Source organism: Sapajus apella, unplaced genomic scaffold (assembly GCF_009761245.1).
Source record: "Sapajus apella isolate SASKATOON/1434 unplaced genomic scaffold, GSC_monkey_1.0 scaffold29, whole genome shotgun sequence".
NCBI lineage: Eukaryota > Metazoa > Chordata > Mammalia > Primates > Cebidae > Sapajus > Sapajus apella.
In genome coordinates this window covers 18,991,877-19,009,437 of record NW_022436969.1, presented here as the reverse complement: position 1 = coordinate 19,009,437, position 17,561 = coordinate 18,991,877, and the positions used below count along the sequence as shown (strand labels likewise).

General features: G+C 38.3%; 1 protein-coding gene across 16 annotated transcripts in view; it reads right to left on the bottom strand.

Annotated features, from left to right (window-relative positions):
• The window catches only part of PTPRM (protein tyrosine phosphatase receptor type M), an 816,519-nt gene that overhangs the window by 165,117 nt on the left and 633,841 nt on the right, over nucleotides 1-17,561 (bottom strand). For all 16 annotated transcript variants that reach the window (XM_032293498.1, XM_032293499.1, XM_032293487.1 and 13 more), the window contains one exon: nucleotides 1,063-1,214. In XM_032293498.1, coding sequence (XP_032149389.1) covers nucleotides 1,063-1,214 — 152 coding nt within the window. The remainder of the gene's footprint in view (nucleotides 1-1,062; nucleotides 1,215-17,561) is intronic.

Sequence of the window (17,561 nt, the reverse complement as noted above, 5' to 3'; positions counted from 1 at the left end):
ACTACAAGCAGAAAAATGGAAGAGACTGAATTCCAGAGCTTAGCCGCGTGTAGGAGAACGCGAGGCTTAGGGGCAGGCACGTGTGTTGACCACACTGTGATCTGGAAGAGGAGTGGAGGGGAGCTGCAGGCCCACACTGATCACAGTGAGTATCAGGACACCAGCCCACACTGTCCAAACTCCTCCCAGTCGCCCCCACCCCAGATACCATTTCTGTGCTCCTCACAGCCAGAGGGCCCACCAGCCTTTATGAATATTATTTTTTGGTAACAGGAACAGCTGCACTTTAATTCCATCCACATGCTGACCAGCATCCTGGTTATGAGCTTGGGCCTGATACAGAAACCCCCGACCTTGAACTCACCAAAGTGTGCCCTAAACCACAGAATGAGGTCCCTCCCTCTGGTTTCCGAGAAGATCACCAGGGATAAAGCAACTGCTCCTTTTGTGTTTGATATAATCAATCTGTTAGTGTCCTGAAATAATGGCTTCTACCTGGATCACAGGTAGTAGTATGGGAAGGCAGTAGCTGAAGCTGGTTTATGCACCTGGTGTGAAACATAAGACTTGTGAAGCTGAAATACAGTTTAATTTATTAATTGCCACTAATAGCCCTATAATAAAGGCAGAACCTGTCAGCTAAACAAATAAACAATTAACTTGTTACTGCCATTTAGTGAACTGTTTTTATAACAGGCTTCCTGTTTGTAATTCCACACCTGGATAGTTTACAAATGGGATCTAAACAAGATGAGAAGCAGGTGCCTTCTTCCACTAGCGAAGGAAAGCCTCGTGTCACTGCTCTCTAAATCTTTACAGAAACTTCACTGTGGTTTTCCGGACTCTCTGGCCTGGTCCTATCACCTTTAAAACATCTCTGCTAGGCAATCTGTGGCACATAGTGTTTTCAGGATCACTGAAAATGACTGGAGAAACACATATGGCATAAAAATTCTTCGGGGAGCTTTTTTTTTTTTTTTTTTTTTTGCAATCCCCTTGTACCACCTGGATTTTTAGAAAACCAGGGCAATGTATTAAAAGCCAAGAAACATATGCACTTACATCTCCCATTCAGATTGTGCGTGTCCATGAATGAGAAAGCCTCATCGCAGTTTGTGCCCTGCTCAGCATAGCTCTTGTCCATTGAGTTCACCATCACAGTCATCTCCTGTCGGGTGCTGCTCATCGTCTCCTTCCGCTTCTTGGCCAGTTTCCTTAGGATAAAGAGTTCAATTATGTAGGTTTGCATTTGAATGGGATACGGAGCTTTGGAATGTATACTGACCGATGTTCAGAAATGACATCTACTGAATTAATCCTATTCATGATGCCTTCTTTGTGGCAAGCACTCTGCCAGGCTGCAGATACAGAGATGAAAAACATGTACTACCTTCAAAAAATAAACAACACCCTCAAACAACCAGAAAGACAAAACACCATTATGTTTCTCCTACTATAAGCTAGATTAAAATGACCAATTAATCTACTACAACACAATCATAATCTGCTGTTACACCCCTAGAGTTATTAAGTTTTCACTAAATTATCTACATCACCACATACAGTGTCAAAGAGAAGTCTCCCCTGAGTAAATATTTTCCAAGCAAAAATGAAATAACAGATGAGTCTAAAAGGCACATTGTTTAAAGAACAGAACTAGGTGAGGAGTCAAGAATGTGTAACTGGAGTATGTGCATACAGGGAGCAGAACCTGACACAGAGCCTGCAGAGGTCAGAAAGCTTAGGGTGTAGGAGGATCAAGGGAAAGTACTGAATTCTCAAAAGGCTATGACCCTGTCCCCAAACCCAAATGAATCCAAATTAGTTCCCATCAAGCTTTGTCAATCCCTACAGAGCAGAAGGTTAAAAAATGTCATGTTGCTGGGTTCCCTGCAAAGTTCAGCAGGAGTAAGACTTCATTGTGCCCTTTGAGTGGAAGAGAATGCAAAAAAGGCAGAGAGATTTCTAATTCTTTTGGAGACACAGGTTAATCCCAGCTTCTGCATCCCACTTACTGACCACCAAAATCTCATCATCTAAAATTACTGACACCTGTACAAAAGCCATTAAGACTTTAAGGGAAACTAACGTAAATAAACAGATAACACAAATTTTTATAGATTTTATTACCAGAGGTTGTTTTATGTACCCAAGACAGACAAGATTAGAATTAGAGATGCTTAAAGAGAAGGTATTCAACACCCACAGCACCATAATACCAAAAATACTATGTCCTAAAATATTTTAATTGTGCCCAAGCACCTAGCAGCATCTATGAAAGAAAACCACACCTCCTTCTAGTAAATTATCTTGACACTGATTGACCTAGAACACAGCAGAATTTAAAATGAGCCACATAATCAAAATCACAACCATATTAGGTGATTGCTAATGCAATGTAAGGCATTGAAAACATAAGACCATACGGATAATCTTTATCATCATTTCTAAATGACACATAATCCAAATGCTTTCTTGCCTGTAGTTACAATAATATTTTAATTTCATACTTTGAAGGCAGAAGGGTTTCATTAATAAGTTGCCTTTTTATTGCTAAAAGTTGTTAGAAAAAAGATGCATTTTTAAACAGAAAAATGAAAATCACTTATAACATCTCTGACAGTGTTAAAGTTACACAGATTTTGAAAGGTGAGCCAGCATGACTCCTCTGGGCACTGACACCACTCCTCTCTGGCCTTGTGTGGATCACGATCATCCCCCTCTAGGCCTCTGTCCTCCCAGCCAGCCATGCTAGTTGAGCCTGGATGTTCTCAACACATGTTCTGGACAGAGACAGCACTGGACTCTATCTCCATAGCTGCACTTAAATAATTTTCTCTCCACTTCTGAATCTGCCAGATCACTGGAAAAACATTCTTAGGCCAGGTCTCCCCAGGAATTCTGAAGCGGAGGATTGAGATAATTAGCTCCACAATTCAGGCAAAATGCCTATTTTTGCTTGAATTTCTTTGGACTGATTTATGCCAGTAATTGCCTCAATATTCTTTTTTGTTCAGCCTGTAAAGAGAAGCATTGTGAACTTTACTAGGCTTTCCTCTCTGCCTTTTCTTGCTTGAGTTTCTCTAATCCAAAAGGTTAGAAAATGCTAGCCGCTGCACTTCTTGTGTGGTTGGCCGGGAGGGATATACGCACCAATAAAAATCTCCCTTCTAATCCTCCACATGCATAGACTAATTTCAGTGATGTCACACTAATCACTTCATTGCTGATCTTTAAGCACAAAAGAAGCACAGTAAAGACTGTGAGAGCATGCTCAAATCAAACAGAGGTCCAGGCAGACACCTGCAGCTTTAAGCTCATATCCACAGGACATATGTCCATGAACCACCTTCTATACCCAGCTCTCAATGTCTTCTGCCAGCCTGCATGCATTAACCCTACACACTAGCCACCTTTTTACTTTCAGCAGATGTCACAAACACGAATGTCTCCCTGGGGCCAGGCAAGTCATGTAACCTCCCAGGTTCAAGTGATTCGCCTGCCTCAGTCTCCCAAGTAGTTGAAACTATAGGTGTGCACCACCACGCCCAGCTGTTTTTATTGTATTTTTAGTAGAGGCGGGGTTTCGCTATGTTGGCCAGGCTGGTCTCAAACTCCTGACCTCAGGTGATCTGCCCACCTCACAAAGTGCTGGGATTACAGGCATGAGCCACTGTGCCTGGCCACCAAATTGCTTTCAAATACACATCATCTATCACCCCCGAATTCAATATGCTTCTTTGAAAAAGTTTACTAGTGCCTAGCCAATGCTTTACACAAGGCTGATGACACAGGGACAGAAAGTGAGCAAGTGCTATAGGGAAAATGATGCTGACAGACCTGCTCCATGCAGCGTTGCCACAAACTTTGACTTTACAAAAAATACAATATACACAAAAGAGCAATAAAGTGAAGAACAATAAATCAAGGTACCCTGTACAGGTCAAATGCTCTTGTCCATAATCATAGATGGCTGAAAAGAGTTACATCGAGAAAGAGGCTCATCACTGTGGATAAATAGCAGTTTCTCCCTTTTTCTTTCTCCTTCTTTTGAGCCTTGTGTTTCAGATCTTACTTTTTTCAAGTGAAAACTTGGAACACTATCAGAAAAGCTTTATGAACTTAATGATCAAAGTCTTTTGTGTAGGAAAACTGAAGTTGAAACAATTTTCTTTGCAATCTTATATAAAGACACAGTAAATTTATTTTCCATTTTGACTTACAACAAATGGCTTGCCTAAAATATTTTGATCTCCAATCTCCAAACTTGCACTGCATGAATCTTAAAGGCCCTTAGTAATTAAAAAAAATAAAGGTTCTTACCAACATCTATAAATAGATCATAAAAAATTAAAGAAATGACTTGGTGGTTTCTAGTTTGGCATGAGAGGAGCTGGGAAGTCATCGCTGCTTCCTAACAAGTCAAAGTTGAAAAAACTGAAAATCGGCAATTTTTCTTAGGTGTGTCGGAGAACTGAGGTCACAGGGCAAACCACTGCCTCTCAAATTGGAGGGACCAAAAGCTAAATACAGAGAATCACAACTTACCGGAGCTAAACTTCAGGAGCAAAGACCTCTGAGAGAACCAGACCTGGCCAGGAAAACCTAAACTGTAGCTGACAAACTGCTGGAGGCTCAGCGTGGACCCGTCTCAGAGGTAATAACTCTGGGGGGAATTAGTCTTAAGGGGGCCTGCACATTTATGTGAGTTTTACTTCCAGGAACCCTACCAGGTTTTCACAGTGAAGATTTAGACAAATCCCCTCAGGTGTCCAGGAAGAAGCAGTGGAAAGTAGCCACTTTGAAATACGTCAGCATGTTTATTCTATTCTTAACAAAGCCTGCTTGAAAGAGAAGCTATGTTTACCAGCGCCTAACCTGCCAGTTTTCTCAGAGCCTAACTGACCTGGGGCAAGAGAAATACAACTCCAGCCCACGTTAGCCATCCTATCCCAACAGTGGGGGAGAGGGATACTGAGAAGTATTTGCGAAGTCCACAGTCCAGAGGCACAGGTTCACTATCGACTAAGACCTAATCATACGACTATAGAGTGCCTCCTTTCCCCCCACCACCTTACACTATGTTAATAAAGGCCTATTTACCACAGTTCCTGTTATTGAATACATCATGTATAGCTTCACGAAACACACACACACGCGCGCACACACACACACACACACACACACACACACACAGCAAACAACAAAACTGGACTCTTGATATGGCAGAGGTGCTGGAATTAACAGAGTGGGAATTTAGAACAACCACGATTAGTATGCTAAGAGCTCTAATGTCTAACAGATAAAGTAGACAGCATGCAAGGACAGATAGGTGATATAAGCAGAGAGATGGAAATTCTAAGAAAACCAAAAAAGAAATGCTACAGACAAAAAACACTGTAACAGAAAAGAAAATGCGAAAATCCTGTGACAGTTCATTAGCAGACTGGAAATGGTTGAGAAAAGAATCTCTGAGCTTGAAGATTATCTCTGTAAAAAGCTCCAAAACTGAAAAGCAAGAGAAAACAAATAAAACAAAACCACACAAAATGTCAGAATATCCAAAACCATGGGTAACTACAAAAGGTGTAACTTACATGTAATAGGAATACAAGAAGGAGAAGAGAGAAGGGAAGAGAAGAAATGTTTGAAGCAATAATAACGATTTCCTAAAACTAATGTTTGAAGCATGTCACTTATCTTCCAAGTATTTTAGATTTTTTCCAGCTATCTTTCTGTTACTGATTTCTAATTTTACCAAACCACAGATCCAGGAAGCTCAGAGACCACCAAGCAGGATAAATGCCCCAAAATCTACACCTAGTAATATCATATTCAAATTGCAGACAATCAAAGATAAAGTCTTGAAAAAAAATCCAAGGGGGGAAAACCACTTACAGAGGAGCAAGGATGAGAATTACATTGGACTTCTCCTCAGAAACCATTCAAGCAAGAACAAAGTAAAGTGAAATATTCAGTATGTTGAAGGAAAAAGCTGCCAATCTAGCATTATGTATCCCATAAATTTATACCTCAAAAGTGAAGGAAAAATAAAGACTTTCTCAGATAAAATTGAGGAAATCTGCCAATAGGCCTCCCTTGCATGAAATAATAAAAAGTTCTTCAGAAAGAAGAAAAATGATAGATCAGAAACCTGGCTCTACAAAGAGAAAGGAAGAACAGGAGAGAAGGAATTATTAAAAGTAAAATAAGAGCTTTTTAAAAATTATTAATTGATACAGCTGAAAGAAGTGTGTTCAAAACAATAACAGCAAGAAAGTATCTGATGATTATAGCTATGGATAAGTGAAATGAGCAACAGCAATGAGATAAGGGACAGGAGAGGAAAATTGAACATCTTGCTATTTTAAGAACTTTCACTATCTGTGAAGTGGTATAGTGTTATTATAAGTAGACTTGGACTTGCTGTAAATGTATGTGAACTCTAGGGCAGCCACTGAAAAAAGTAACAAAACATTAAACTAATAAAGTAGACAAAATGGGATAATATAAAATACTCCATTAAAACCAAAAAAGGCAGTAAAAGAGTGGGAGAAATAGGAATAAAGAAAGAATAAGAGCAACAAATAGAAAATAATAAAAAAAAAGAAAGAAAAAAGATATCCAACATTATCAATAATCATTTAAATCTCAGTAGTCTAAATATACCAGTTAGGCCATACACTAGGTGGCTTATACCTATAATCCCAGCACTTGGGGAAGCCAAGGGAGGTAGATTGCTTGAGCTCAGGAGTTCAATACCACCCTGGGCAACATGGCGAAAGCTGTCTCTACCAAAAATACAAAAATTAGCCAGGTGCAGTGGCAAACGCCTGTAATCCCAAGTACTTGGGAGCTGAGCTGGTAGGACTGCTTGAGCTCAGGAGGCAGAGGTTGCAGTGAACCAAGTTTGTGCTACTTCGCTCCAGCCTTGGCAACACAGTGAGACTCCATCTTAAAAAATAAATAAATAAACAAATTAAAAGGCAGATTATCAGATTAAAAAACTCAACTATGTACGATCTATAAGAAACTTATTTAAATATGAAGACACATAGTTTAAAAGTAAAGAGACGGACAAAAATGTACCATGCTAACACTAATCAAATGAAAACTGGAATAAGCTGTATTAAATTCAGACAGAACAGACTTTAGAGCAAAAACAATTACCAGGGATAAAGAAGAGCATTATATAATGATAAAAGTGTTGGTGTCTCCAAGAAAACAAAATTTTTTAACATGTATGCACCTATAACATAGTGTCAAAATATAGGAGGCAAAAAGTGATAGAATTGCAAGGAGAAATAGATGAATCCACTATTATAGTTGGGAGACTTCAACCCCTCTGACAGTAATGGACAGCTCAGCAGGCAGAAAATCAGTAAGGACATGGTTGAATTCAAGAGCACCATCAATCAACTGGATATTACTGACATCTTAAGAATCCTTCATCTGCCAGCAGCAGAATACACATTATATTCAAGCTCACCAGGTACATTCAGATAGACACATCATGATCCATTAGACACAGCTTAACAAATTTCAAATAACAGAAATCATACAATGTCTGCTGTTACACCATAATGGAATTAAATTAGAAATCAGCAACAGAAAAATGGCTGGAAAAATCCCTAATACGTGGAAGATGCATTTTAAATAAAACATAGATCAAAAAAGAAATCTCAAGAAAAATTTAAAAAATATTTTGAACTAAATGAAAATTAAAATACAAATTATCAAAATGTGTGGTATATAGCAAAAGTGGTGCTTACAGTGACATCTGTAGCAATGAATGCATATATTAGACAAAAAGAAACATCTAAAATCAATAATCTAAGCTCCCACCTAAGGAATCTAAAAAGATAAAATTAAATCTAAAGAAGGCAGAAGAAAAAAAAATTAGTACAGAAATCAATGAAATAGAAACAGGAACTCAAAAGAAAAAAAAAAAATAAACAAAACCAAAAAGTGGGAATTAAGAAAAATTGATACACCTCTAGCCAGGCTAAAAAAAAAAAAAAAAAGAGAGAGAGAGAGAAGACACAGATTACTCATTAGAAATGGAAGAGGGGACAGTATTACAGATCCCACAGACATTAAAAGGATAACAAAGAATATTATGAACAACATTATACCTACAAATTTGATGAGCTGGTTGAAACAGACCAGTTCCTTGAAAGGTATAATCTTCTAAAACTCACCCAAGAAGACACAGACAATCTCACTAGGCCTACAGCTATTTAAAAAATTGAGTTAATAATTAATAACTTTTCAAAGCATGAAGCACTAGGCTCAGATGGTTTCACTGTTAAATTCTACCAAATACTTAAGGCAATCATACCAATTTTCCACCATGTCTCCCAGAATATAAATAGAGAATACTTCCTAGCTCATTCTAAAAGGCCAGTATTATCCTAATACCAAAACCAAACACATTACAAAAATGGAAAACTGCAAACCATAATTTCTCATGAAAACAGATAAAAATCTTCAACAAAGTATAGCAAATGGAATCCAACAATTTATAAAAAGAATTATACACCATGACCAAGTAGAATATATTTCAGATATGGAAGGCTGGCTCAAGATTTGAAACTCAATAAATGCAATCCATCACACTGACAGGCTATGGAAGAAAAGTCTCATGGTAATATTAATAGATGCAGAAAAAGGATTTGACAAAATCTAATACCAAGTAGTGATAAATGTTTTCAGCAAAGTAGGAACAGGGGGGAACACTCCTCAATTTGATTAAAAAAGGTCTACTAAAACCTATAGCTAACATTATACTTAATGCTGAGAAAATAAAAGCTTTCCCATAAATATTAAGATCAAGGCAAGAATGTCCTCTCTCACCAATACATTTCAATATCTTCTTGGAAGACATCAACAGGTTAAGAAGGAGTGAATCAAACAGTCTTTGTTCACGGATAACATGATTGTCTGTGTAAAAAAATCTGAAGGAGTCAACAAAATAAGCTCCTAGTACTAATAAGCAAATGTAGCAAGGTTGCAAGATACAAGGTTACTACACAAATGTCAATACTTTCATATATATCAGCAATGAACAATTGGAATTTGACATTAAAAATGTAATACCATTTTTATGAGCACTTCCAGAACAGAAATAATTAGGCATAAATCTAACTAATATGTATGAAAACTATATGAGGAAAACTGCAAAATTCTAATGAAAGAAATCAAAGAACTAAATAAATAGAAGATGTAATATTGTCCACATGTCAATTCTTCCCAAATAGATCTGCAGATTCAGTGCAATCCTAATCAAAATCCTAGCAACTTATTTAGTGTTATTAACAAACTGATTCCATATGGAGAGGCAAAAGACCCAGAATAGCCAACACAATACTGATGAGAAAAAAGTTGGAAGATTGACACTATCTGACTTCCAGACTTACTATAAAGCTACAGTAATCAAGACAGTGTGGTGTTGGTAAAATAAGAGACAAACAGATTACTGGGACAGAATAGAGAGACCAGAAATAAACCTACATAAATATGGTCAACTGACAAAGGAGCCAGGGTACTACAGTGGACAACAAATGGTGGTGGAACAACTGGACATCCACATGCAGATAAATGAATCTAGACATAGGCCTTGTACCCTTTATAAAACTTAACTCAAAATGGATTATAGACCTAAATGTAAAATGCAAAAGTATGAAACTCCCAGAAGATAAAATAGGAGAAAATCTAGATGACCTTGGGCATGGCAATGACTTTTCAGATAAAATATTAAAGGCATAATCCATGAAAGAAACAATTGGTAAGATAGACTTCTTTCAAATTAAAAATTTTTGCTCTGTGAAAGACATTGTCAAGATAGAAACCATAAATTTGGAGACAATATTTGTAAAAGACACATCTGGTAATGATCTGTTTATCCATAATATACAAGTAACTCTTAAAACTGAACAATAAGAACACAAACAATAGGATTAAAAAATGGGCCAGAGACCTTGATACCTCACCAAAGATGTACAGATGGCAAATGAGTATATAAAAAGATGCTCTGCACCATACGTTATAAGGAAAATGCAAATGAGAACAACAAGATACCACCACACATCTGTTATAAGACCAAAATCCAAAACACTGATATCACCAACTGCTGGCAAGAATGTGGAGCAACAAGATCCCTCGTTCATTGTTGGCAGGAATGCAAAGGGATATAGCCACTATGAAAAACAGAGTGGCTTACACCTGTAATCCCAGCACTTTGGGAGGCCAAGGCAGGCTGGTCATTTGATGACAGGAGTTCAAAATCAGCCTGGCCAACATGGTGAAAACCCATCTCTACTAAAAATACAAAAATTAGCCAGGTGTGGTAGCATATGCCTGTAATCTGAGCTACTTGGGAGGCTGAGGCAGGAGAATCACTTGAGCCCGAGAGGCAGAGGTTGCAATGAGCTGAGCTCGTGCCACTGCACTCCAGCCTCAGTGACAGAGTGAGACTCCATCTCAAAAAAATAAACAAATAAATAAATAGATAAATAAAAATAAAGAAAAGAAAACCAGTTTGGCAGTTTCCTATAACACTAACAATTGGAAGATTGACACTATCCAACTTCCAGACTTACTATAAAGCTACAGTAATCAAGACAGGTACTGGTGAAATAAGAGACAAAACAGATTACTGGGACAGAACAGAGAGACCGGAAAGAAACCTACATAAATACGGTCAACTGACAAAGGAGCCAGGGTACTACAGTGGACAACAAATGGTGGTGGAACAACTAGACATCCACATGCAGAAAAGTGAATCTAGACATAGGCCTTATACCCTTTACACAAATTAACTCAAAATGGATTATAGACCTAAATGTAGTATTTTATGATTCCAACTACGTAACACCCTGGAAGAGGCAAGACTGTGGAGACAATAAAAGGATTAGTGATTGTCAGAGGTTAATGGGAAGGGAGGAATAAAGAGGCAGAGCACAGAGAAGGTTCTGGGCTGTGATCTTATTTATCTGATACTATAATGCAGGATGCATGTCATTATAGAGTTGTCAAAACCCACAGGAAGTGCAATGCGAAGAGTGAACCCTGATGCGAACTATAGCCTTTGGGTGACAATGATGTGGCAATGTAGCCTTATGGATTATGATAAATGAGGAGACTGTGTGTGTGTTGGCAGGGGGGTGTAAAGAACTATATGGGAACTCTGTATTTTCTGCTCACTTATGTTGTGAAACAAAAACTGCTCTATAAATAAAGTTTATTAAACAATGCAATACAGTTTAGAAAAATAATTGGAGGCAGAAAAAACTGTCATAGCTCAAAAACTGCAAAGTAGAAAAAAGGTAGGACAGGAGAGAAATGTGGGGTGATTTCAAATTAAAGGAACGGTTATTACACTTCATGCTTATTATACTCTAATATTTCCTCAATATTTCTTTTCTAGAGTAAAAATTTTAAAAAGTATTAAATGGAAATAAGGGAAATGGCAAAAAACTTGGCAAGTTATTATGTTTATGATGGTATGAATCATAACTGATAAAACATGGGGAAGAATGAACTTTTCAGCAATGGGTCCTATGGGAGAGCTGCAGGCTAAACTGCTGCCAACTAGGAGAACAACGTGTCACATGGCTGGAAGGAAGAAGAAATCACTTCTCCTCCAATTTCCCGCTCTGAAACCGGTCTGAGTGGCAACTGGGAGAGGAGCAGGACACATGGGCCCGTTTGCCATAGGTATCAGTGGATTCAATATGGATGCTGCTCACAGTCCTGGCTTACTGGCATTCAAGGTCACAGCCCATGGTTCACCAGAGCCTGATTGCCCACACCCTCTGTGACAGACTCTCCCATGCTAGGTTATGTCAACAGATTGTCACTGAGGAAAGACTTATTAGCACTGACCCAAAGATCACCGATGCCCATAGAAAAGATGTTTTTCAAATTATCTTCCTTTCAAATACTACACGGATGGCAAAACTCAACAGAAAGTTAAATCACATATAGGCTAATAATGAAAGGGTAAACAGCTCTCTGGTCCTGGCTTCTACAATTAAGTGTGTGCTTAGACTTAACTAAGGCTGCAATAGGAGCTGGAACTAAGAATAAGTGTTTATTTTTTCTTAAAGAAGGGATGAAATTATTGTTGGTTTAGTCAAACAACGCATATATTATACCAAATTACAAGATCTGGTTAAATAAACCAGAATGAATAAGAGCTTGTCATGTTAAAGATGGATCTGTAAGAATTACCAGATCATGTTGCATTTAAAGGTAAAATTTTAAGAAAAAAACATAGTGGTCTGACATTAATTATTTCAATTCAAAAGTAATTATTTCAATTCAAAAGCACTAGAACTATCAGTTGACAGAAACACAATATGAAAAGAATAATTACAAAAATATAGGTAGGACTTCAGACTAGCCACGCCAGGTACTTTATGTTCACCAATTCTTTTAACTCTTATAACAGCCCAATGAGGAAACTGCCGTTATTATCCCTATCTTTACAGAGAAGGAAACTGAGGCATAGTGGTATTAAGCCATCCACGGTCACATGGCTACAGAACTTTAGACATCTGGCATTGCTTTCCCATGTTGAGATAAAATGATCTCTATGAATCTGTCACTGGCACCACTAGCTACACTTATGGCTGCTTACATCTGCACACTGTCCATAAACTTTCCAGGTTTCCAGCTGGGACTTTTTAGCTGTTGACCAAGGTGAAAGTGCTCTTCTAACATCACTAACTGCACCATCACTTAAGAAGTCCACTCTCTTACAGACAACACACTACGGAGGTGCACACTACCTACCCACTAGTCACTCTGTTCTTCATTCACTAGGTAACAGATATACGTTTATCACAAAAAAACACAGTTTATTTTTTTTTAAGACAAGTCAGGGTTTTTATCTTTGTTGGGCTTTTGTTTTAGAGTTTACCTCTTCACACCACAGGATGAGATCAAATGACAGGACTCTCAGAAAGGCTGATAGGCTAAAAAGAAACCAGAGAGGAGGACTTGGATATGTATCTTCCCACCTCGCCAACTGAGAAATGGGTATGGATTTTATTCACATATCACTTTAGGCTACAGCCTTACTTCAGATGACCTAGTGGTAATGACATCATACGATGAATCACTGGTGAGTAAGGGTGTCTGCAAATAACTTGCACCAGGGCAAAAGCAGCAAAGAGCTGTGTGGATCTCTCCAGCAAGTAACTATCACAATCCTTTGGTACATGTGTGTATACACACATATATTACCATGTGTACTTCACATTGGAGAGGTTCAAATAATAGTCATATTATACAACTATAATAAAAATTAGTCTTTCTCAAACTTACAAGTTGAAAATCAAGTATTTGGAAAAGGTTGGCTTTCTTTTAAAAAAGTTGAAATTACACGTATTGCCATCTATGATCACCTCAAAACTATGACACTAATGTCTTGCATGATTCTGAGATAATAGTTGTTAAGTATAATAAACAAGAGAATCATGATGATATTATTTATGGCAACAAAATTCAAGGAATCATAAGTTAAACCAACATGTGAGAGAAAAAAATATACCCAATATCCTTATATATTAAATAATTTTTATTTTTGTAACTAAAAATTTAAGAATAGAGCCTGCTGTTTTCTGGAGAAGGCAAAAGTGCCTAAAGTTTTCTAACAGTAGAGCGTTCAATGGATTAAAAGGAAACATTTTCCTACTCTTTAATTTCAAAAGAATCTCTGGTCAGTAAGCACTATCCTTACATACTTGGAAGCCACTGTTTTTGTTCTTAGCCAACCGGTATTTTACTATGCTCCCGGGCAAACATCATGATCCAGCGGGGTGAGGACAGGGCTTTATGCATCCTCTATTCTAACATTCCTGTGGGATTGTTAGAAGGTGCCTAACCTGTGGTAGGCGCTCACCAAACATTTGTTTGCTCTTATTCTGCTTGCCTGATTAATTTTAATACCTTATCTCTTCATCATAAAAATATATGATAAACATAATTATGCGTAAGAGAGAGGCATCACAGACACACACACACACACACACACACACACACACACACACACACACACAGACACTGACTGATACACGTCTAATGACTCTGAGGGTTCCAGCTCAGTGCTTGGTGACAACTAACACATTTAATGGCTTAATCCCACGGTCTACCACTTTTCAAGTGGTTGAAAGAAAAAGGCCTTGGAAGTTGAAAGCACCTAACCATTTCATAGGTATATATATTTTATTTCTGAATTTTTCTTTTTCTTTTTTGAAAGCGAGTCTTCCTCTGTCACCCAGGCTGGAGTGCAGTGGCACAATCTTGGCTCACTGCAACCTCTGCCTCCCGGGTTCAAGCAATTCTCCTGCATCAGCCTCACAAGTAGCTGGGACTACTGGCACGTGCCACCATGCCCAGCTAATTTTTATGTTTTGTGTTTTTTGTTTTTAGTAGAAACAGGGTTTCACCATGTTGGCCAGGATGGTCTCGATCTCCTGATCTACCCACCTCGGCCTCCCAAAATGCTGGGATTACAGGTGTTAGCCACCATGCCCAGGCTATTTCTGAATTTTTCTAAGTGATAAAGAGGAATACAAATATATATACACACATATACATATATTTTAAAATAACTTCATTTATAACTTGAATTTAACATTATTCGTATAACAATTTAACAGCCCTGGAACAAAAGTCTTTAGGTCGATCTTGAAATGTACTTAATCATTACTGTCTCTCATTACATACCTTGCTGGGGCACCTTCCTTACGTCCCTCAGATATCGTTCCCACCAATGAAAAACTTGTAAGCTCTGTTTCCTCCTTTCCCTCTCATTTTCTTTTTCTTTCTTTTCTTTTTTTTGAGACAGTCTCACTCGGTCGCCCAGGATGGAGTGCAGTGGCATGATCTCGGCTCACTGCAACCTCTGCCTGCTGGATTCAAGTGATTCTCCTGCCTCAGCCTCTCAAGTAGCTGGGATTACAGGCACCCGCCACCACGTCCAGCAATTTTTTTTGTATTTTAAGTAGAGATGGGTTTTCACCGTGTTAGCCAGGATGGTCTCAAACTCCTTATCTCGTGATCCACACGCCTCAGCCTCCCAAAGTGCTGGGATTACGGGTGTGAACCACCGTGCCCGGCCTTTCCCTCTCATTTTCTGTCAGTCCCTGAGCCTGGAGCAGGAATGCCCCATGTGGATCAGTTCCACTATGTTTTCAGTTGGGCTCCCTGAACACACGCTGCAGTAAGACCTGCATATCCAATGCATTCTGCCCTCCAAAATCCACCTGCAGATAGATCCCTCCTGAAGAAACACCTTCCATTTGGGAGTAACTCACAGCTCATGTGAGTACCTAACGCCATTCCCCAAACCAACTGAAGATCTTTAAACACTGAAATAAGTCAGCCATAAAAATAATAGATGTAGTATCTGTCATCCTTAGCAATATTTTGTTTAGTATTATTTCTCACATCACGGCAATATGAATCTAGAGGGACTAGAACCAGTGATGGTACAAGAAGTATGAAACTGGTACAATCCACAGTCAAGCAAGATGGGAATAAAGTGACATGAGTGATAGTGGCTCCCACTCACAGCTGGCTTATGCTGCTGAATTCCACATGTGCACATTATCTGGAAATTTAATGGCTTCAAAAATGTCACTCTGCAGCAAGATTAAATTGGTATACTGTTGATCTTCTATCAGACTATAAATATAAGTGAGAAAGGGGAATTTTTAATGCATGTCATATTGGAATACTACCTCCACTTTCCTCTTGATGATGTTTGTTAAACTCACTAAAAAATTCTGGAATGTCTCTATCTAATAAAAACAAGGCAAGCCACTGATGTCCACACATAGGAAAATAGGGGTCCAATAAAACTGCATATTCTGGATCCCACATTAAGCAATGACATTACAAAATCCAAGTGACCCCTTGAACGTGCAGAATTAATTATCCAAGAATCTAATAAACACAAAGGATGAAATTTTAAAAAGAACTTTCTATTCCAAGTTAAAAATATAGCTGTTCTTTGGGAGGCCAAGGCGGGCGGATCACCTGAAGTTGGAAGTTCAAGACCAGCATGACCAACATGGAGAAACCCCATCTCTCCTAAAAATACAAAATTAGCCAGGCATGGTGGTGCATGCCTGTAATCCCCGCTATTCGTGAGGATGAGGCAGGAGAATTGCTTGAACCCCCAGGAGGCAGAGGTTGCGGTAAGCTGAGATCACGCCATTGCATTCCAGCCTGGGCAATAAGAGTGAAACTCCATCTCTCTCTCTATCTATCTATCTATCTATCTATCTATCTATCTATCAATAGATAGATATTGATCTATCTATCAATAATTTTTCCCAACACAGGCCTACATTTTCTTTTTAACTTATCCTAAACAACTGTCACTTTATTGTAAAAAAGCCTTTTTCTCCAAGGAAAAATATAAAAATCACACTTTAAAAATCTTTAGCTCTGATTCTGAATTTCTTGTTTCACAGATATAGGCCTCAAGGTGAACTAGCTATACCGCAGAACTCGAGTTACACTGGTAGTAAAAGGTTCTTACTTGTTAATAAGATTGTGGAAAGCAAATAATTTGGTCTTTAATGCTATTTATTTGTGTTTGTATGTATGTATATATATATACACACACACACACACACACACACTCACACATACATATATATATGTATGTATGTATGTATGTATATATATATGCTGATTAATTTATGTTCAAGCAAATACCACCTGTTTGTTAAGAAGTCCTGGTACCTGGCATGGAAAGCAGTAACTAAAAGAAGGTTTCTTCAGGTGCGTGAATGATGGCTCAGAAAGGGAGGTCCCTCGGTGGAGTACCCAGATCCCATTCACTGGGCAGAATGGTCTCCTATAGGCATCCACCTACTAATCTTGAAACCTGTGAACATATTTTATTAGGTTGGTGCATAAGTAACTGTGGTTTTGCCATTAAAAGTAATGAAAAAATCGTAATTACTTTTGCACCAATCTAATATATTACTTGGTAAAATGGAATTAAGGTTGTAGTTGGAATTGAGGTTGCTAATAAGCTAACTTTAAGAAAGGAAGATTATCCTAAATTATCCAAGTAGGCCAGTGTTATCACATGACATTTTAAGAGGTAGAATGATGAGTGTGAAAAGCACTCAACTCGCCCTTCCTACCTTTGGAGATGAAGAGGAGGCCACAAGCCAAGGAATGCAGGTGGCCTCCAGAAGTGGAAAAAAGGCCAGGAAATGGATTCTCCCTTCAAGCCCCAGAAAGGAACACAGCCCTGCTGATACCTTGACTTTAGCCAAGAAAAACCTGTGTCAGACTTCTAACCTACTCAACTATAAGATAATTATGTTGTTTTAAGCCACTAGGTTTGCAGCAATTTATTTATAGCAGCAACAGGAAACTAATACAAGGTATACAGTCAAACAGTGTTCAGAATTTTAATATTTTATTACCTATAGGCACTTCTGTTGGCATTTGACTAATCATTTGGCTTTTCTAAAACACCTATCTATCAATAATTTTTCCCAACACAGGCCTACATTTTCTTTTTA